Genomic DNA, 19,373 nt, shown 5'->3' on the forward strand with positions numbered 1-19,373 from the left:
CCATCCCTCTCTCTCCCTGGGGCTTGCCTCAGTGGGTCGGTTCCAGTCTGTCTGTTTGCTGATGACTCCACTTGGAGCAGATGTGATGCTCAGCAGCTGTTGCTCTGCTCTCCAGCATCACCCCCCCTCCATATCTCTCCCTCTCTCTCCCTCTCTATCTCTCTGCCACCCCTCCATATCTCTCCCTCTCCCCCCAACTTCCCTATCTCTCCCTGCCTCCCCTCCAATGTCTCTTATGTTCTTATCTACATGTCTTTTTGTTCCCCGCGCCGTCGTTGCTCGGCAGTAAATTGGCGAGTCTCATTTTATGTTTGATTCTCAGATCTGTTTTTTTTCTTTTTTTGTCTACTCTGACCAGCCTCACCAATTCGTTTCACTTTTGCAGCCTCCCTCATGCAGCTGTTAATGTTCAAAGCATATTAGGCTTTTTGTATAACAATAAGTCTGGAGTCTGTCCGTGTTTGTCTGCCTCATGAATGCCAACTGTCACACTGTAATCATGTGAAACAAATGCTGGCCATTGATGGCGGCATTGCAGAGGGCAGAGGGACTGTATTGTTCCACTATGAATAATATAAAGATGTGTTTGTGTTGTTGTGTATCCAGCCAATGACAGTGTTGTTCAAAGCCAGGCCCAGAGTGAGCATTAGAGTATCTATGGTTAGCTTGATGTCAAGACATTTAAGAGTTGGTACAAGACTTGGACGCTTGACGAATGATGAAGTGGGTTTTATTTAGGCTAACTCCCATCAGCGGCCGGTGCTTCTTCTTCAGATAGACTTATTAGAATCTTTATTGGCTCTCTCTCTGCTCATTTGTTGTCTCTCTCTCTCTCCATCTCTGCGAGGATTGGCTGGCTGGCGAACTGAGCATCCTCTGACAGGTGCCCTCTTGTCTGAGATGAGAAGAGACGAGGGAGAGGAGTTGGGGGAGGGGAGGGGAGGAGGGTTCACGTCACTTTGATGACTTCAGCCTGGAGAAACACGTTTTTGGACAGGCGTGTGTGTGTGTGCGTGTGCAGTGAAGGCACATCTTTGTGTGTGTGTGTGTGTGTGTGCATAAGCATACGTGTGCTCGTCACATCTGTAATTGGCTGCTGCCGCTGCCACCGCCGTGCTCGCAGCTCGGCCTCTGATCTTGTGGAAATCTGGGATCAGCGTGGCAGATCCGCCCGCTAATCAGCACTCAGAGCCCACGCTCAGGAATATCAACCTGTGCTCTGCTCTGGAGGCTGGAATCTCACCGCACTCGGGATTTAATCGCTCAAGAAATCCCCTAATGGGAAACGTTACATGAAGTCTAATTTGAGGATGTTGAGATAAAAGTTTGTCTTCTGTGTGTGTGTGTGTGTGTGAGGTTGTGAGAGCAATTGAGTTTGTGTGTGTTCTGTGTACATGACTGAAACCCTGATAAGGGATATTGAGCGCCACTTTGCCCCTCTGCTCTCAGATGATAAGATTACAACAAGGCCAGATCACTGGTGACTCACTTTGCACTTTACCCTCTGCACTCCCTCCTCTCTGTGACCGCCGAGTATTCAGGGTGGCATCCGGCACAGCGTCATTGGGAAATTCATAAGGGGGAATCATCACTCATTCCTGGTTCCCCTTTGAGGACTGCGCTAATTAGTCGGCGTCTGTGATTAGTTGGCTTGTGTTTGATCTGCTTCATTCCTCTCCCTCTCTGTCGAAAAAAAGGCTGCCTGCCTGTGCCGCGATTTGGCTGTGAGGTGCACCAAACACACACAGGCAGACACACAAAAACTCGAAAAAACAGACGCACAAAGATATACACAGCGGCAGATTTTTCCTGCCTTTTGGAGACACTGCAGGTGGCCTCAGAGACACAGTATCATACACCAGCAGACAGCTACACACACGCAAACACACACGTGAGCTGCAGTGCTCCAAACCAAAGAAAGGCAGCACTTCAGTAGAAAGAGTACAGCTGTTAATATTTCACTACTGCATACCAAGAACTCTGTTTACTTTCACTTAGAGAGTTTCAGCCTGTCAATGAGATTCCCCTGAAAAACCTGACGTTGCACTGTGCTTACTGTGGCAACACGGGGTGTGGGTGGCTAGCTGAGAAGTGGATTTACTTAACTTAACCCCGAGTGATTACAGCTAAAGATGGGCGAATTATGAATGTAATTAAATTTATACAAATCCCCCTTTGCTCCCCTTTTGCATTAGGTCTCAATGGCAAAGCACAGTAGGGGATATCCATGGTGCGTTTAATATGACACAAATAGGAGCAACTCTTTGGTGCGTGACAGAGCACTGTCTAATTACACAGAGGCTGTGATATTGAAGGGCCCGTCTGTCCTTGAAGGTGGCCACTGGAGCATGGCAGGGCCATCTCTGTCTGTTGGTACCCCCATCTATCTACCCCGTCACTTCTCAATCCTTTATCTGTCACTCTGCCTTAAGGGGGTAGATGGTAAACAAAGGCGGCTCTAACCCAACATAATGGCGACCTGACAGGGGACGGCTCCAGCAGCCCGCGTGTTTCCTGATGTTTGTGTGCGTCTGTGCAGTTCTTTATGATCTCTTGGAAGCGGCTTCAATCTTCAGACAGTCGGATCAATTGTGGCATCATTGTGACTGCTGAGCCATTACAGGCTAAAAGCAGGGAGCGTACTGTTATTGAGGGGAAACTCAATCCGCTGCCGCTCCCCTCCCAGACAGGTAAAAACAGTGTGGAGGATGCCAGGCTGTTTATCCTCAGTACAAACATCTAGAAGAAGACCGATCGGAGACGCCCACGCTTAACATGCGAATATGTCTTTAAATAGAAAGATTGGTTTTTGATTTTAATTAACCTCATTATTTAACCTCATTGTCTAATAGATGTATTCTATTTATTTCTTTGACTGACAGATAGCAGGAGTTTTCATTGAATGGCATTCGATTGGTTGACCTCATTTTACTCTTCACCGTTACTGACAAATACAGAAGCTGTGATCTTCAGAACAGAAGCCTGGTGCTTTGATTTCAGTCGTTCTCATCATTTATAGGACTCGATTCAACATTACAAGAAAGAGTGCAACTTGTAGTAACTTCTGTTGCTTAGTTTCAGTCGCACCGTTTCGACCAGTGAACACATGTAGTCGCACTTGACAGATTTTTGGGTCCACGTGTGACCAAAGCAGTTGACTGAATTGCAAATTATTTACTTCAGTAGTGAAAATAGGCAATCAAAGCTGTCATCTTGAAAATGCAATTTCAGTCAGACAAATGATTCCAAAATAAAAAAGATATTCTATATATAATCCAATATACCAGATCCTCACATTAGAGAAACTAGAGCTAGTAAATATGTGGCATTCGTGCTTGCTATAGGAGCTAAATAATCTATTGTAGGTAGATAGTAGATTATCAAAACAGACGTTATTCATTATTTTGATTTGATTGGTTCGGATCGACTCCAGTGCCCTGCAACCCTGCGAATGGATGGATGGATTAATGGGAAGAGACTTGACAATCAACTATCTTTCGACAAAAAGTTACAGTGTTGCTTTAAACAGCGTGAGAGTGTTGCATTTATCAAGAGGTTAGTCCTGTAAAGTGTTCAGTATGTGATCAAGGTTGTATGTTAATACAGTAATGCTTAAATGTTGTCAGTAAAGACTGTCATCCCTGAATGAGTCAGCACAGCTTGTCACTCTTGGCAATCTTTTGTTGAGTCTTTTGACCTTCTCCTTTTATCTGGAGCTTTCAAGGCTTATCACTAAAGGACATAAATGGTCTTGAGTATTTTTCACAACATTTTCACAAGTTGATTGGAATGAAACATGTACTCGGATTTTTTTTTGCGGCCAGCAAATTGTGAAGAAGGTGCTGCGCATACTGAGGCACAGTTTTTTACCTCTGTCATCAGGGCATTGCTATTCATTACCTGCTTCTTTATCCCCTCTGGTTATTTAATGGTAGTTTTAATCATTTATTGTAAAGCTTTTAATTTGTCTTGTCTGATTACTTTGTAGTATTTTTAAAAACTTTTTTACTGCAGGTTCATTATTTGAGTTGTCACGCACTCGCCTCTCGAAGAATAACTAAACCGGCTTTGTGTATAGATCCTCAGAGAAATCCTCTTTTATTATTATTTTACCTTGACTGTGGCCGCACAGCCAGCCACATTTGTTCTGTTTTGTGTAATTTTATTCAACAGCCTGACTCAAGAGAAAATATCAGTGTTCTGCGTCCCTCCCTCTTTGATCTGTCTCCTTGAGCTGTATGTCTGTCTATTAGTTGTTCATTCTTTCATCCATCCGTCAACATCAAAACAATACACCATGTTCCCAAGGCAAGATGTCATTGTGGCTGTCCTTCAGAGAATAATCAGACTTAATCTTAACATTCAGCGCAAACGGGAGCTCGACCTCCTCACGTGACACTGCCGTTTATTACTCTCCAGCTTTATTGTACCTCACAGAAACTCCCAACCACACCTTCTTTTTCTTTTCCCTCTCTTTGCCCATTTCACCCCCTCCCTCCTCTGTATCACCTTTCCCCTCCTCCTTTACGGGAGAACTGATAGGAGGTATGTGTCAGAGTTTCATCTTACCTGCCTCCTATTGAGCCTCTGAGACAATGGGCCGTTCACCTCCACCCTCGCGGCTCAATGCAGACCTGCGGGAAGGAAACTCTGACTCAAACATCGCAGCTGTTATGATACACAGCGCATGGTTTCTCTCGGCTTTTAATTGCTTCAGTTATCTATTGTCCTCATCTCCCCTCTGTTTCTTCTGTTTCACCACGTCCTTCCTGCCTGATGTCTGCTAATTGTTGCCGTCTTCCCACCTCATTGTTGCGCTCATCTGCAAAAAAGATCTGTCCGTATATTTTCAAGATGCAGGCAGACTAATCGGCTTTCCGTATCTCTTAACTTTTAAGCAAATACACTGCTGTGTTTTTTGCTAATGAGTGAGTCATAATCGCAATTAATTCTGACTTTTGCCCCTGTGTTAGCAAGACTTTCGCAAAAGTAGACAGGCTCTACTTTTCTTTTTTTTCTTTTCTTTTTTTTTTTTTGTTTAAGTGGTGGGTGTGATATTTTGGAACATAACTTGGCTGTCCTCTCAAATTTTTTCCCTGCAGACTACTTTGCTCCTACACAGCCCGTCAGTAATTCAATCCAGCTGGTTGTTGTGACGGACACAGTCATCAGTTTATCATAATATTGGTACGCACCTCCTTGTTTGTTTGCTTGCGATGTCTGACCTTCTGTCTTCCATATGGCTGCCATTGATTTGGTAACATGCTGTGTGATCCTCCTGACAGATTGAGTGTGCTAATAGCCGTCTCCCTCGTATCACCAATATGAGGGAGATGGCGTTTTAATCCTTTAATGTGCAGTATAAATTGGATTGGTCTCTCACCCCCTCAACTATGAATGAGCTGCGCGTTGACAGCGTTGTTGACCAATGGGCTCGTCGGTAGCGGGCTGAGTGGCAGCCCTGACACTGTGGGAAGAGCAGCTGGGGAGTGGAGCCCCCCCTTTTTCACCCAAGGTGAATTAAAGGTGAACGATGAAAAACCTGGAAACACAGCTGTGTTTGGGTCCGGGGGCGGGGTTGTCATGGAATTCCTCTCACTTAAACAGGCGGCTTTGGGTTTTAATTCGGGGAAAGGATCACACCCAGCCTGAAATATCCTCTCTGACACCTCTGGTAGACTCTCACATTCAAGTGTTGTTAGGGAGGCGAAAATAGGACGCATAATCACATCATGTTAACAGCTGACACACCAAGGGAGGGATGGATGTATACACAAAACGATGGATGACGAGAGAGAGACACACGCACATCCCGCCTCAGACATTTGTAGAAGTACATGGCACTTTACTCCAGCTGTGCACTTCTGACTTTAGCCTGGTCCTTTAATTCATGCCCATTTCTGAAGTAAGATGCTGCCAGACTCTGGATGTGCACGCACACACGCGCTCCCAAAGTCATTCAGAAAGTGAAGTCTGAAGGATTTTTTTTTTGGGCGAGCTTTACTGCTAGACCTGATAAAGAGGTGCAAGGCCTTAGCATGCATAATGGAAGAATAGATCAAGATATTTCCCAGACTCCGACCCCAGACCTGTCTGGGAAAAAAATGTTTTCTCAAAGCCGCGGATTTACATTTTATACTCTCCGCGCTGACTGCAGATCTGTCACTATGGTCACCCCACAGTCAAACCCCAAATTACATGCAGGGCTAAAATAACATGCCCAGTACAATTACCATGAGGAGCAATGGCACACAAGGCTAAAATGAAGAAGTCAGACAGAAAAAAGAACTACCAAAAAAAAAAGAAAGTAGTCAAGGAAGAGGAGAATGAGCCAGAGGGATGAAAAGGATTTATTCCAAAATGAAAAGACAGGACAGGGCTATGCCACAGAGGGAAAAAAAAAGAAGTGAGCGATGCAGAGAGAAGGCGAGTGTGGTGGAGGTAGAATGATGTGCAGGGCCCGAGCAGACAAAGCAGAGCTAGGAGCCGCGGGGGAGCTGGGTGTCTGTCAGCCATCCAGCCAGTAAGTTATTCAGTCACTTATTCAGTGGGTTGGAGCGATAGCAGTAGCAAGGCAGTATAGAGGCAGTTATTTGTTTGGCCCAGGAGAGCGGTGTCCTCTCTGTCCACAGTAAACTGCATGTTACAAGCAGGACTTTACTGACCCTAAACAGGCCGAGCGCCCAGATGAGAACACGCGACGCCATAAAACCTCGCCCGCTTCTTGTGGCCTTTCTGTTTTTCTCTGATGAGCTTTATACACCTCTACTTTAGCACAGTTGCTGTATTTTTTTCATGCCCCAGAGTCAATCTTTTATCGTGGTCTTTCCTCCTTGACCAGCTTCCCCCGCTCGCTCTCCCCTCCCCTCCCCTCTCCCGGGTCAGGTACCGTGTAGATGTTGGTGTTTATCAATAATGAAGAGATGAGAGGAGGAGGAGGAGAGCACACTGCCTTCGTTCTTACCCGAGGATGAATTATTCACCCGGTGGAGAAGAGTGCCTCTTCACCCTATGTGTGTGTGCAACGGTGTTTCTGTCTAACCGTGGTTATGCTTTACCTCACAGTTGTACGTGTGGAAATGTGTTTTTGTCTCACCCCCCAGCCACACACAAACCATTTTGACTCCTTTGCAAATCTTTTTTTTTTATCTCTTATGCATGCTTTTCCTCTAGCTTGGCAGATGCTAAATGATTAAGCGTGTTATGTATGTTGTTGGCTGTAAGTTTCATGCTGTTGCGAGGTGCGTTGCGCTGCGGAGAAACAAAAGAAACCGCCATGTATGTTTGATGGATCACTGCTGTTTTTCCAATTTAATTCAAACAAACACAGTTTCCCATTACAGACCTGCCCAACCGCTAGAGCTTGCTGGACCTGAAATATTCTGTTTGTTGCAAGTACATAAGTGAGAATTCAAGATAGGAGGATGGGGTAGCAAGAGAGCTCCACAGAGAGAGGTACGCATGGGCTATTGTGGATGTAATTTGATGTCAGGGCCCTGCAGTTAAATAGTGAGGAGATCCCATTGTGAATTCCTATACTTGAACAGTTTCCTCTTACTCTCAAACTCATGCATACTGTATGGAGCTGGTCGCAGTGCAAGACGAACGTTATGGTCCAGCTTTCAAGGCAGGAAGTTGTGGCATTCCAAGCTGAAGTTTAAACCGTTTCAAGAGTTTGAAATTCATTCTCTGAGGGTTTTTTTTTTTTTTTATAAACTTCCCTGCTGGGTCTTCTTTCATTAAGATGATACACTTAATTGAATTGGCAAATGCTTATTTTTGCAAATGATATTCGCTCCAGTCCTAGGGCATGTTTGTTATAAACCGGCAACTAAATGGGAATATGCATCAGTATACAGATGCATGCTTGTACACACATACACACACTCGCCAAACACACACCTCCCAGTGCAGATTTCTCCTCCAGCTGTTCATTTCTCCTTGGCACTTTGAAGCCTGTTCATGTCTCCTCGTGTCCCTCCCTCCAAACCCCTATTTCTCCTTCGCGTCCCTTCTGTTCCATTTCATGCGTTTCTGCCTCCCTTCCTCATTTCTGCCTGTGTCTTTGACTCCTCTTCTCTTTCCACAGACTCAGTTATCAAATATTTCATCATGTCACAGTGAACAAAGTGAAATGTAGCGCTCCCTCCTTCTTGCACCTTTTTCTTCCTCTGCTCCTGTTGCATCACGGGGGTTGCTTTTTTACCTCCTGTCTCCTGCATGCAACCTCGCTGTAACACCAAGCCCCTTTTACAGCAGGGTGTCTTTGTTACATTTCTGAGTTAAATGGTGGTTTTTGAGTGCGGATCTCACATGATAGCCTTGAAGTCTTTGAAGTGTGCGTCTTTATCAAACAAGGGGCTCTTTCAAGTCGATTGCTCCCACCAGTAAAGCTAGAGGCGCGCATAGATTATATAATATGATGTCATTGGAGAAGTCCAAATGAGCAGTGGCTACTCCTAAATCGAGCTTTCTCATGTGCCATCGATCGGTCCCTTATAGAGAGCCCAGTGGAAAGGTCAATGAGAAGACGAGACACGTCTCAAGTCTTCATTTCCTAGTTTTATTCTTGGCTTGTCAAACTGCCTCGCCTGTCAAAGCTAAGCTGCATTCCCACTCCTCTCCCCTGCATACTAAAGTATCCACATCTAAATGTGTGCTCGCATGCACAGTGTATGCACGTTCACTGCAGGTTTGTGTGGCTGTGTGTGTCTGTGTGTGTGTGCTCGCTTTCATGTGTGTGCATGTGAAGGTCAGAGGATCCAGTGCTGCAAGTGTCGGATAGCAGCGGCAGACAGCAGGTTGGGGTTGGTGCTGCTCCAGACTCCAGCTGATAATGGCTATTAGTACACACCAGCAGCAGTTTGGACATGACACGCAGCCACAGCAGTGTTGCTGCTCTAGTTTGGACACAAATGATGACAACATCGCGCAGAAGTCCGTAACAAAAAGCAGCTATACGGGCAGGCCATTTAAAGTAGAATGTCAGACGGCGCGTGTCGGCTTTAATTCACGTCTGACTGGCTCTGCTCATGAGTTGTTCTAAAGTGGCACAAAGGAGCTAACAGAGCTCTAAAGAGATGACTAATCGGCGCCCAAACTGCAGGTGCATCAACCACAAAAACTGAAATATTACAGATATCTACAGCGATGAAAAGAACAGTTTTGAAGATTTAGTGAGAAGATTTAGGCAGTTCTCTGGTTACAGTCTGTTGCTCCTCATGGGAGACACAGTAGTCATGACACATTTGGACATTCACCGTTGAAGAGTTGGACTATGCACAAAAAAAAAAGGCTACGACTCCCACACAGGAGGTGAACAGCATGGACAAAAACACTCTCAAACACCCTTTAAGCTGAAAGTCAGCACTTTAATCTCAGTTGTTGTTTCATTTCAGGGCCATTTGCTGGAGCACAGAGCCAAAACAACGGAAAAATATGTCACTGTCCCAGTACTTACAAGCTGCGCCGTACAAAAGTACAGACCCAGTAATAATCATGGAATTGAATCGGCATCTCTGTGCCAATGTCTCAAAAAAAACAAAATTGCACATCGGGAGCTTCACAAAGCTGGTATTTGGCAGAGCTTTCATTTAGAAACCACTTGTATCCAAGGCCAGTGCACAAACACGCAGACACTGTACTGAGAATAAAACTGAGACCACTGAACAATGAAAAAGCAACATGATCTAATGGATAATACTTAACCAACTCTAACACTCAGGTTCTTGTTTGGGGGCACGTTCAAGGATGACTTCAACCCACAGTGTCATCTGACTACTTTTAATCGTAGAGGGGGAGTATGTGATAAAATGGACTTTCACCACGCATTTTATTATGAGTGAGAAATTTTATAGCATCTTTCAAAGTCCAAGGGCCATCATGTGCTGAAAGATGATGCTGAGTGGTTTCAAAAGATCAGCCTAGACATTCCTGCACCTGTTTTTTCTCTTATGAATGAACACTGTGTATTACTCACTGAGCATCAAACTAAAATTATGAACCTGAAAAAAATTAAAGTGTTTTTGCATGCTGCATACTGTGCATGCCCAGTAACTCATGATTACGTGTTTCCGTCATTACTGTCGGAGGCAACATTAAGCCACCCAGCCTGCAGAGGTGGTTCATATACTGCACACACTGCACAGTGTTGTGAAGTCTGACCAAAATGGGTTTAACGGAATCGGGAAAAACTCATTTCATTACATCACAAGAGCCACCCTCAGGTCCTGAAACTCAGCATGTGAAGTCATCAAGTCTGAAAGGTGGGCTGGGAATCATTCTAATTCCCCTGTCAGGAAAAAAAAAAAGATTATGTTTGAGGAAGAAAAAGTCCCAGACAGATTCCATCAGGATAGAATAGTGACGCTCCAGCCTGCACTTCATACTGCTTGTATCAAAGCTATTACTCTTCAGGAGTGGAGAGGGTGGGCATAACAATAACAACAACAAGAGAATAATGGAAATGGAGAAATTCGCGCCGACCTGGAAGAATAATGAAAGCCCACAATGCTTATTGAGACAGCAGCGCGCTAGAAAGGCCAAAGGAAAACACACCCACATTCTTTCTATCTCTTTCTCGCTCAGAATTGCACACACATACATAGGCAGGCAGGCGCGCGCACACACACACACACACACACACACACACACACACACACACACACACACACACACACCGTATGTGCGGGGAAGCAATCTTTAACAACATGGAGAATGGGGAAGCTTCATTCTAGCCCACCTGACAGTGCGTAGCCACTAGCTTGATGAAACGGCAGAGAGTCAGTGAGCTCTGAAGGCCATTAGATATTTTAGGTGATGGCCTGCACTCCCTGTCCCCCTGACGCTGTGCTTTTCTCCACTATAGCAGGGATCAGGCAGAGGACATGAATGCCATTAGGCGTCTCAGTCAGGCAGCGAGGCAGGCGGACACAGGCTGATAAGCGTATGTTCGTTTCATAAGCCACGGCTGGCTAAAATGGGCTGCAGAGCAAATGAGGATTTTGAGTAGCTTTCGTTGAGTTGCTTTCTGGCTTCCTCTGGCTCATTCACGACGTTGCCGTGTCCCCCCCCCCCCTCTTCCTCTATCTCTCTATTCACAGCCACACTGTTTCTCACAAGGTCATGTGTGGAGTCTAACCTGCAGCTCACTGCTCTACACCACCTCCTGCTCCTCTCCCCTCAGCTGCCTCTCCTCGCTCTGTTTCTCGCTACCTGTATCACCCCCCACTCGCACCTCTCCATTTTTAGTTTCTCCCCTCGCCTCGCTCTTGGTCTTTCTCTCACCTACTTCCTCTCTCACTTCACCCATTTCTCTCGTCTAAATGTCTCCCTCTTTTGTCCCTCAGCCGTCTCCTATTAACCTTGTTTATAGCTCACACCGTCGCCTCTTCGAGATCGTCCTCCTCCCCTCCTCTTCTCTCACCACTTTCTCTCTTCGCTCCCTCTTTCATTCTCTATTCCTGGCACCGATTCTCTTCACACACTTTCATCCCCACTTTCCTTTGCACCCCCCCCCCCCCCCACCTGCCCCTCCTCTGCTCTTATCCTCCATCACTTTGGCATTCCCAGGCTGTCTCTCGTCTCCTTCTTTCATCCCTCCATCCTCCTCGCACACTTCCTCTCCTCCTTCCTTCTCGAATAATTTTCGTCTGCACAGACGAACGGTGGGAAATATGGAAATGTCAGCGTGACCAGGCAGGGGATCAGAGAGAACTGTGTTAATATGGCAGGGCTGTCGCAGCACCATCAACATAATGTGTGTGTGTGCGCACATCATGTGGGTGTTAAAGACATAATGATAGGTGACAGTATTTATGATGGTGACATCCAGCCACTTGGAGGATGCTGAGGAGGGCAGCTTGTGTGTGCACGTGTTTGTTTGTTCATGTGCGTTTGGTTTTCGTGCTGTTTCTTGTCTGTCACCTGCAGGCAGCAGAGCTACTGTAAGTAGAGCAGCGGTGACACAAGGCTTCTGTTCTTACTCTCCTCCCCTCCAACCCTCTAGTTCTCTCCCTCCGTCTCTCTCTCCCTCTCTTGTCGCTCTTCCTTTCTTCTCAGTCGTACCCTTGAACCGTCTTTTATTCTCTAATTCCCTTAGTTCCTCTCTGCCCCCGCCTCTCCACGCTCTTCTCTTTTCTGTTTAATATGACCAGTGCTCTCTAAATATTTATACTGACAATTACTATTTCAAATGCCGCTTGCCTAAGGATTTCCAAAAGCTTGTTGTGTCCGTGTACATGCACGCACATGCACGTCGCTGACTTCTCTTCTCTGTGTCTGCTGTTCTAATGACACAGACGCTCTGAGTCCTCAGAACTGGGGTGTGGGGACCATCATGGAAGATGAAGCCGTGCAAGTCTCTGTATGTCTTGTGTGTAATATTCATTTCCCCGGGGCTGTATAGAGTCTCATAAGGCCAGCCTGTCTCTCATCTGAGCTCTGGCAGGAGCTGACCTGCGTTGGCTCTCCTCTTATTGCCTCCGAATGACAGACAACAGGTCCAGCTTGGCTCTGCCCCAACATAATGTGTGTGGACGCAGCAGCTCTGTATGTGTTTGCGTGTGAATTTGCACATGTGCAAACAGGTGAAACCTGAGGCGGGGTAACTTTATCTTTAGTGCCACATTGTTTAACAGCCTGTGACATGTCAGGCCTGTTCCATACCCCCCAATCAAGACTAGTAATGAAGGGTTTCAGTAAGCCTTCATCCCCTTTACTCTATCACTGCTGCACCGTTTGGTAACCAGAGTGCAGCTCCCATTCCCAAAGCTCATCTGTTGTTAGTCAGACTGGTTCAGGTAGATTGACGGAGACTTGTGGCTTGATCCTCTCTAAATGCTGTAGACATCTGAAAGATCACAGGCCAGGAGCTCGACAATAAAGCTGTCATGTGTATGAATGTGCGTGCGCATACTTTCGTGCGTCCCCTTGTGCAGATATGTGTGTCCATGACAGGGAAAAAGAACGAGTGAGCTGTTCCTCTCTCCAGCCCAATAAGGCTCTGTGCTGCTCCCATGGGCTGCTTAGTGGTTGTCCGGAGGTTCCTCTGTGGCTACAAGGGGGTTGTTTTGTGGTTGTAAATTGGGCTGGCCCTGCGAGAGCTGGTGTTATTCTAGGAAAGGCTTGTTTTCCTCCACTTTCCCACTCAGTTTGTTGCTCCTTCCTCCCTCTCCTCTTCCTCCGTATTGATATCTCGGATCTCCCCAGAGAAGAGGAAGGTGCGGTGTTTATTGCTCGTCAAAAGAGAAAGACAGCACTGGCCTTTCTTCTTATCTCCTAGCCTATGGGTTTCATGTTTGTGTGTGTGTGTGTGTGTGTTTTCCATCAGCCCTGCAGATCATATTAGTTTCTACACAATGGCTTTGGCTCAGCACAAACTGGTGGAACTAGTTCTGCAAGTAATTGTTTGTCTTTAGGGGAAATTGTGTTTCACTGATGCTGTTATACGTGTGTTGCTCGCTGGTAAACACAACGTGAGCGAACACACGTTCGCGCACATAGCCCTGGCTGCAGACATTTGAAGTTGTGTATCCGCAGGTAATCCACTCTTACTTAAAACAGGTGCCATCTTGCTGACATACACTAATGCGCGCTTACTCATACAAGTAATTACATTTTCACAGAGACCTGGATTACACACACACACACTTGCATACACGGACAGATTGTCGTTCTAAAGCTCCCTCGCTCTTACTGTTTCTCACACGCCCACTGACACAACACACCAAGAAAAGCGTATTTATTTTGACTCTTTGCTGTTACACAGGAATGTGTCGGCACAGCAAATGGCAGGCTATAGAAAAGCAGAACCCATCCAGATGATTTATGACCTTAGTGCAAAAGAGAACTGGTATTCCTTTTTTTTTTTTTTTTTTTACCCCACATCCTCTTTTTTTTTTTTTTTCAGCCACCCCATCCAGACGCACAATCATAGAGAGATACCAGACTCTTGGCCTACTTGCCTGGGTTCACTAATGCTGTCCTCTGTTGTACCAGACACTTCCACACTCTTCTCATTTATCATCAGGGGGCTTTGTACCAACACGATCCCTCTGCTGCGTTTCCTCAACACCCCTTCCTAGCTTGGGAATGAAGGAAGTAGCTGATGAATATTTCTCTTTCTCTGTTCCTCCCAGGAGCCTCAGGTCAGCGGGTGAAGGTGGAGCCGGAGGTGTCGTCCTATCCTGGCCAGACAGTCAACCTGCGCTGTGCCTTCACGGATGCCACTGGGATTCAGCTCACAATGGTCAGATACACACACACACACACTGCTGTGATACCATTGTTTTCATTGTTTTCGGTCAGGATTTGATTACTACTGGATACCACCGTACTCATATTAAATCTAAACCGGGTTTGTGGTGTGAGGTTCTAATAAAAATGTCTGTTTCATCCTGGAATTGCAGCTCATTGTGCTGACTTGTCACAGTAATTTGTTGAAATTGCTCAGGACTACAATTTGCATTCACAATTCAAGCGAACAGATGATGGACATTTAGCGAATACACAATTTCATATTTGCCTAAACATGTGGCTATTTCTCTGTGAAATAAAGCATTCGTCAATTATGCATCAAACTGATGTGTGTGTGTGTGTGTGTGTGTGTGTGTAAGAGTTAGTCTCACAGGTGGACTGGAGCGATTCATTGCAATCAAAATAAACATTAAATGATATAATACAGGTCCAGATGCCTTGTTTATATCTGGCACATTAAACATTAATCTAACAAATCATAGCCTGCAGAAATCATCCTGCAGCTAGTAATAGTTTTTTTTTCTTTTTTTATTGCATTTAGGCTTAATGTTTTATTACTCCAAACAAACAATACTAAGCTTCATTTTGCTTTAGGGAATTGAATATGGTAATGGAAACACTTCTTAGTTGCATCTCATTGAAGTGGGAAGTGCACAATTCTGCTCGGTTCTCCTAAGAGCAGCTGAGAGAGAGACAGGCCCGCTCCTGAAAAGCTTCACATCCATATTCATACCTGCTCCACTTTTTTGATTGTGATGCTGTGAACGCTGCCCCGTGGAGTTTACAGCAAAAATGTTGAAGTCTTATAAAGCCCTCCAGTGCCTGCTTATCAGCACCATGATAAATGAGGGCCGCTGTTTTCCTCAGTCACTGTACGCATTTGAACTGTTGACCCCTGTGCCTCCTCCACCGCAGGTGACGTGGATCTACGAGCCGAAGGAAGGTGAGAGGATCAACATCGCTGTGTTTCACCCCAACTTCGACCCCAACTACCCCGATTCACCCGTCAAGGGCAGAGTCAGCTTCACACCCAGTCCCCCTAGCCTGGCCAGTCCCTCCATCCAGATAAGCGATGTTAGGATGACTGACGAGGGGAAGTACATCTGCGAGTATGCTACCTACCCCAGTGGCAATGAGCAAGGCATCACATACCTGGTCATGCTGGGTAAGTCACAAATAATCTATATACTGCTTATGTACAAACCATTGACCATTTACAGAGTCTAAAAACTGACGCTAATGTGGAAGTACTTAAAACCTGCAGTCTTTCTAATGTCTTCATGCAAAAAGAAGTTCAATTGCTTATGAGAAGATGACCCAACTTGTCTTTACTTGTTGTATCACCTCAGTGAACAGTTTACCCTTCAGTTTATGGCCTCAATTGCTAGTTTCAATTCTTTCTCAGTACAGCATGATATTCATCTAGCAAATTATCGTCCCATTTACTGTAAGAGACGGTAAAGCCGGAAATGTGTTGGGGTGTGGCTACCTTATGACTAATGAGCAGCTACCACAGACTCTCCAGGGGTTCCAGTTAGATCAAATCAGTATCCTCCCCAGCTCCACCCTCCCCTCAAAATATGGTCACTTCTGGCTTCTCAGTTGACAAACTCAAGGTTTCAAAGTGGGTGATTTTCCTGTGGTTTAACACTTAGACAAGGAGGCTAAAAATGGAGGAAGGGAAGTCAGTGAAACTTGCTTTGGTGCCAGAATGTGGTGTCAGCTGTATTGCCATGCAGGAGAAACACACTAAAACTAAAACACATCTACATCATATGACTGAATGAAAGAGCACACTTCAGAAAGAAGGTAATCAAAAAAAAATATGAATTGAAAAGTTCCCCTTGATTGCTCCTGCTTGCATAGTAATTGTTGTCTCATCAGTGACATTTGGTTTGGACCGGCCTCTTTTGACAGAGTTAACAGCATTACCAAACGTGACCAATCATTTTGAAAAACTGAAGTGTGTTCTTTTGTTTTCTGGGGGCATTTCTTCATCAGAAGGCACATGACATGGATATATTGGGTCAGTGTGTGTTTGTGTGGTTTCAGATCAGCTGTGATATAATAAGGCCTTTTTAAGGTTCCTTGTAACAGACAAGACTCAAATTACTAGAAGAACACAGCAGATGCAGGTGCGACCACACAGCACATGAAGGCCCCGGAGGGGTTTGATGAGTACAATGTAAATAATACGCTGTGGACATCACAGTCACCCAGTCTCAACCCTTTTTAACACCTATGGGATATTTGGGAATGATATGTCAGACAGCAACCAGGAGATCCACTGATGTTCAACATGAGGAGTAATGTTTCTCCAGCAAAGAACAGAGGCTTTGTTTCAGTCACAGCCTTTTGGGTTCACTTTGAAACTATCATCAGAAGCAGGTAGCGTTGTCAGAAAACCACAGCTAATAAACACAAAAGCTTGAGTCTAAAAGGGTGCCTTTGTTGTTTTTTTTTACAGTACACAATGTTATCTACTGGTATTAGGCCATCAAAACACCAGATGCAAGGCGATCTTTGGAAGAATGTTTGTTTGAATGTTTATATTATTAGGCCCTGCTGTATTTCCACTGGTTGATATTAACATAGAAAAGATGCAGATGTCGAGGTAACTGGGCTAAAGAGCTGCAATGATTAGTTGATTCAGTTTGTAGAAATCCTTTGTGAATTATTTTGTGGGGCGATTGATATTTTCAGTATTTTTTTAAGCAATAATGTCAAATAATTGCCTGTTCCAGTCTTAAATATAAAGATTGGCTGCTTTTCTTTGCCATTTGAATTGGTAAAAAACATCAGTTATTAAAGAATTAAAATTACATTAGAACTAAAACAGTCTTACACTTCCAAGCCTCCTATGAGACACAATTTGGCTGATTTTCTTTTTTTTTTTTTTTAATATATATTTGTCAAGGTAACTTCCAATTTCTAGCCGCACAGAGCTAAGACAAGAAATTACTCATGATATTGCATTCCTGCAATATTAACTCCAGCCTGGTATACACTAAAAACCTTCCCCCAACCTTTTAAAAGCAAGCCTTGGAGATACACAGAAGCTCTGTGGTTGTAAATATTATAGTGGTTTTATGTCTCTGTCTGTCAAGGGTAACACCCAAGCTGCTGGAATTGTTGTTTACTGACGTGTGCACTTGGGTTAAAACCCACCACAGGTTTCTGCATCCCAAGGACGTGCAACATTGTTAAATGCTCGCCTTGAAAATCTTTTTTTTTTTTTTTTTTAATTATAAATAGAAAAGTACCAGTTTTCAAGACTAAATTGGCTCTTTGTCAGACACAGAAGAATGAAACCCAACGTAGCCCCAGACTAATCTGTTCTGAAAAATCTATAGTTGGAGAGTTTCTCCATACTTCTGCACCATGAATAGAATGAGTAGTCAAAGCAATTTATAACAAGAGAACAGGCCAAGCATCTCGTGCTGCCTTTATCAAGTCAGTTAGTGTTTCTTGGCAAAAACCTGTGTTTGGCAGCGTTTGCGTCTCCAGTAGAGTCTCTAGAGACTTAATGAATCAGTTGTTACTTTTTCAATTTGTCACCTGTCTGTCGACAGTGAGCGCGTGCTTTTACCTAAATATACATAAATATAAAAGTACTCACCACCTACCATTCTCCATCCGTCTGTCGAGCTCTCTCCTTCCCCCAGAGGTAGCATGCAGGTTAAAAGCATTTCCAGATCGGCTTAATTGCTAATATAAGTGGTATTGTCAGATCAATTGTGTTCTTGTTAATGCAATGGAACCATTGGTCCAACCTTGGCCCCGGCACCAGTGCCTCTGCTGCGCTCTCTTCTCCCTCCAAAGCATCATGCCTCCCTGCCTCCCCTCAGGCACTTTATTGATCTGGCTGCTTGTCATGCCTGCTGTCAGCTCCCGTCCTGCCTGCTCTCCTCTGATCCCGCACTAGTATCAGAGACGGAAATTGAGGAGGTATAAGGGTGGAGGTAAAGTAGAGGGAGGGGGGGGACAGAGATCGTGTAGTGATTTAGAATTTGTGTATGGAAATGCACTAGACCAGGCAGGGAAATTGTTTATCAATGGAGGGTGATGGGGATAGAGAGGGAATAGATTAAAGGAATGGAGTGAAAGAAGATTTAGGGTTCTGGTGTGTTTGCACTGGCGCTCGTAATTGTTTATCAATGCAGTCTCTGGAGAGAAAACAGACGGAGAAGGCAAGGGGGTAACTGGGGGGACAGAAGACATTTGGAGATTGAGGTTTTGGATCTGCATTTGCCATGCTGCTGACTCAAATTGTTTATCGATAATGGTGCACATTATCTTTTCCCTCAGCTGTCTTATTTCCATTTTATCTATTTCTGCATCCTTTAATCTTCTCTCTGCCTCTCTGTGTCTCTTGCTCTGCCTTCAATCCGTCCATCACTCCATCAGCTAAGCCTCAGAACTCGGCCTCCATCGTAACAGTGGAAGCGGGCACTAAGCCGGTCGTCGTAGCACGCTGCGAATCCTTGGACGGCCGCCCCGCTGCTCAGATCACATGGGTGACCACAGCCAATGGAAACGGGACAACCGTGTCCAAGGCGGGTGCTGACAACACGGTGACCATGACCAGTGAGTACCGCATGGTCCCCACAGCAGCGGACAACGGGAAAGACATCAGCTGCGTGGTGGCGCACAGGACCCAGGTCAAACCTGAAAGCTTCCCCATGAAGTTAGCCGTTCAGTGTAAGAGACCGCGCGCACACACACACGCACACACGCACACACACACACACACACACACACACACAACCCAACCCAACCCCTATTATTTTATGAATTCCTCTGCTGTTCACACTCAACATGATTGCAGTGACTAATTGAACTCGTTGCTATTTTTTTTCTCCCCCTTTCTGCCATTCATCTGTCCTTCCCACAGATGCCCCTCAGGTGACAATAGTGGGTTATGACAATAATTGGTACTTGGGTCGGACAAATGTGGTGCTCACCTGTCAGGCAACTGCAAACCCCATCGCGCTCTCCGTCCTATGGAAGACGTAAGTATCAGCACATCCAGCTTCTTTTTGATCTTATCTCATGCTCCGTCTCTCTTTCTCTTATCTCTCTTTCTCTCATTTTTCCCTTCCTCACCCTTCAGTCCC

The 19,373-nt window shown here is 45.2% G+C and overlaps 1 protein-coding gene across 2 annotated transcripts in view; it reads left to right on the top strand.

Moving 5' to 3' along the window:
- Positions 1-19,373, top strand: part of LOC119006336 (nectin-2-like) — an 83,701-nt gene that overhangs the window by 16,384 nt on the left and 47,944 nt on the right. For both annotated transcript variants that reach the window (XM_037074967.1, XM_037074966.1), the window contains exons 2-5: positions 14,139-14,248; positions 15,172-15,421; positions 18,664-18,957; positions 19,151-19,268. In XM_037074967.1, the coding sequence (XP_036930862.1) occupies positions 14,139-14,248; positions 15,172-15,421; positions 18,664-18,957; positions 19,151-19,268 (772 nt within the window). The remainder of the gene's footprint in view (positions 1-14,138; positions 14,249-15,171; positions 15,422-18,663; positions 18,958-19,150; positions 19,269-19,373) is intronic.

This window comes from Acanthopagrus latus, chromosome 17 (genome assembly GCF_904848185.1).
Source record: "Acanthopagrus latus isolate v.2019 chromosome 17, fAcaLat1.1, whole genome shotgun sequence".
NCBI lineage: Eukaryota > Metazoa > Chordata > Actinopteri > Spariformes > Sparidae > Acanthopagrus > Acanthopagrus latus.